This window comes from Camelina sativa, chromosome 15 (assembly GCF_000633955.1).
Source record: "Camelina sativa cultivar DH55 chromosome 15, Cs, whole genome shotgun sequence".
Taxonomy (NCBI): Eukaryota; Viridiplantae; Streptophyta; class Magnoliopsida; order Brassicales; family Brassicaceae; genus Camelina; species Camelina sativa.
Window position 1 is genome coordinate 10,079,793 of NC_025699.1, and position 3,632 is coordinate 10,083,424.

The 3,632-nt window shown below is 29.0% G+C and overlaps 1 protein-coding gene across 1 annotated transcript in view; it reads right to left on the bottom strand.

Annotated features, from left to right (window-relative positions):
* The window catches only part of LOC104746301 (presequence protease 1, chloroplastic/mitochondrial), a gene marked incomplete in the record, with an annotated part of 7,294 nt that continues 6,180 nt past the window's right edge, over window positions 2,519–3,632 (bottom strand). The window contains 4 exon segments of the mRNA XM_019237250.1: window positions 2,519–2,820; window positions 2,927–2,998; window positions 3,094–3,274; window positions 3,364–3,526. Coding sequence (XP_019092795.1) covers window positions 2,679–2,820; window positions 2,927–2,998; window positions 3,094–3,274; window positions 3,364–3,526 — 558 coding nt within the window.

Here is a 3,632-nt window from a genome sequence, read left to right on the forward strand (position 1 = left end):
AGCTATATCCGTCTGCTATCAATGTACATATTTGTTGTAGTGATATTTTAATGTATTTTATGAACTGTTACAACTTGTTCTCTTGTTGTCAAATATGATATGTAAATGATTCTATTTTTAATTTGTTTTAAATGATAAAATTATGAATACATTGTATAAGACAACATAAATTTCTTAAATAATTATATAGTAAATTAAAATATTAAAAATGTTAATGAGGACCATTCTTAAAATGACATAATGATTTGTTTAAATTCATTTCAATTAATTATTTTAATCTTTTTAGCATAACTCAAACATACTTCTATCTCCAAAATCAATTTTTGCTTCATACAAAATGAATAAAAATATTACTATTCACTCAATCAGTAAGAAAATTACCAATCCTCTCAAACTTGAATATAACAAAACAGAAAATTATAACATATTTTATTTATTTGAATCAAAACTCAGTTATATATTCATATAAGAAAGAATACATCTATTTTCATAAAGGCAGTATTGTATACAAACAACTATTGTTTCATAGATGAAACATATTTTTATGTAAAACAACTTATAGTCATTAAACATTTTGGCAATTATAATAGATTATATATATATATATATGGTTAATCTAATATTGAATGTACTTACTAATTATTTTTCTCCGCGTAAGATGTTGATTAATTATCCCGAGTCATACATAAATAAATAATATAATAAATATTAGAGGGGAACAATAATAGTTATAACCTTTAACAATAATATTTAGGTGTATGATATAGCATCACAATGTGCGCGTCTAAGGAAGATGGTCGGCCAAGGACGGCCGGGTTCATTGCTTCCACACGCTCCTCTTTCTTTTGTTGTTAAGATTTCAATTTGAGTGTATTATGACTATAACTAAATATACAAATTCTCTTAACTTGTATGAAGTTGTAGATAAGTCTTTGTCGTCAAGATAGTTTATTGGACAATCATCTCAACCATCAATCTTTCTGTTGATCACCAGTTTTCCATCTCCCAATAAACTGAATATTCCCAACAGTAGAAAATATAATAGAACAAACTGTGATATTTTATTTTTATTTTTACCTTGATATTTCATAATGAGATATTTTTAAAAAAAAAATAGAAATATAGAAATCCATTTTGTTTTCTATAATACAATTAGTTTTCTAATCAAAAAGCATGGAGTAGACAAATATATACTTGTGACAAAAAAGTAAACAAACATATAAGAGCCAATATGCTCTCATTTTCTGAAAAACCAACTTGAACCACAATTTTAAACAGCTAAAAACAAAAATTTCGGTTTGGATTCATACCAATAAAATGATAACCCTCGATGAATAGATGGTTGTATACCTAGGGACTGAATATAATTAAATATTACAACGATTAACAAAATATATCAAACTGGAATAATTTTCTCACAGTGATGAGACATCATTTCCAACAAATTCTCTTTTAACTAATTCAAATATAAAGAAAATTTGAATACAATGATGAGAAGTTATTTATATATAGATTTCTAAAGATGTGAACAGACACAACTGTTTATAAAAGAGACAACTCTATATTCAACAGACGCAACTTTTTAGAGAGACGCAGCTGTAAAAATTTACCGCCAAAAATATAAAATAATGAAAATTTGAATACAATGATGAGAAGTCACTTATATATAAATTTATAAAAATGTGAACATTTGAATAGACACAACTGTTTGTAAGGGACACAACTCTTCATTTAAGACGCAACTTTTTAAAGAGATGCAACCATTGAATTTTTCTGTCAAAAAAGTATATTTTTTACGAAAATATATGACGAATATATAGATTTCTAACGATGTGAACAGACACAACTGTTTGTAAAAGACACAATTCTATATTCAACAGACACAACTTTTTAGAGAGACGCAACTGTAAACAATTACTGTAAAAAAATATAAAATAAAGAAAAATTAAATACAATGATGAGAAGTCACTTATATATAAATTTATAAAGATGTGAACATTTGAATAGACACAACTGTTTGTAAGAGACACAACTCTACATTTAACAGACACAACTTTTTAAAAGATGCAACCGTTGAATATTTCTGTAAAAAAATTATTTTTTACGAAAAGGTACGACGAAAAATCGCAACTGTTGGCATTTTTTCAGATTGTTATTATTATATAGATTTGTTCACTCAATCAGTGTTATATGTTACCATAAATATTATATCATATATCAATTCGTACATCATTTTTTTCTTCTGTGCAGTGAAAATGTAAAGTTGATGATGTGTATACAAATCTAAAGGAGAAACTTAAGCTAAATGGAAAATTTAATAAATTTGAAAGATGTGGAAAGACGAATTTGTTAAAAAAAATCGAGTCGTCTGTTGATATCTTACTGACTGTAGCATTATCGTAATGCAATAAGTCATGTCATAATTACGAAAACATAAATTAAATTTTCGATTGTAAGATTTTTCATAGAGGCAATTCGGATAGGGAAGAAAAACGAGTAAAATTACTGTATCTTTAGGTTGACGGTGAAAATGCTTCATTTACTGTGAAAATTCATAATGTATTGGACATTTAATATTAGCTTTGAGATCAAGACATTGACTCCAATAGAGAAACAAAAGAGAAACATAACGAGATTCTCAATTGCAAGTATTATTTGTAAAACTTGTCCGGATCCATTTAGAGAGCTTTCTTCACCTCGAAAAAGTTAGATCGTGCATTGTTGGCTGCATCAATGTCTTCTGCAGATGCCACAGCCACCGCGACACCTTTATCTCTAACCGCATCAATTGCCTCTGCGAAATTCTTGAAGTCCTTCAAACTGTGGAGAGCAAACAAGAAGATTAAATAAAAATCCAGTTAACACTTTTAATTAGAATGCAAAAGAATACTTAAGTTAATCGATAGAATGACGTTAATTATCCAACCTTGTTGTTAATATCTCCTCACGCTTTCTTTGTCGTTCTTCGTCAGTTACCCCAAGTAAATGCCTCAACAAACTGAATGAAAAGAGATTTGACAAATTTTGATTCAGGATCCGTTATGTTCGTTTAAATTGGTTAGACAAAAACGAAAATAAAATAAAATCATTTACCTGCTATAACCTTTGGCATCAGGTAATTGGTATGAATCAACATCACCGATGGTTCCAATAATAGCTTTAGTGAGTGTTTCTTGATCCACGTCAAGGCCACGTAGGAAATCTCCAGTTCCATCATATATATCAAGTGTCTTCAACAAGTTTGGATCTCGGTAGGATAAGTAAGAAAATACCCCTGAAACGAAAAGGAGATCAGGTTAATATTAGAATAGGTTAGGACAACAAATCCCTTTAACATTCAAGAACGTAAGAAGCAGTTTTTACCTGAATGCGAATCGAAATCACAGAAACCTCCATATGCACCACCGCTTACACGAACACGGTCCCATAACCATGTATTGCTAATATGCTTTGATATAACATATGCACTGCCGTCAAGTTCATACCCGGTGCCGTATATGTTACCTGCTTTTCCAACATAGTTAACCTGCAAAGAGAGTAAGAATGCGAGTTTACTATATGGAAAACCCAAAACCCAACCGATTCTACTATTCTATATAAAGCGTCTTCCTTTTTTTTTTTTTTTTTTTTTT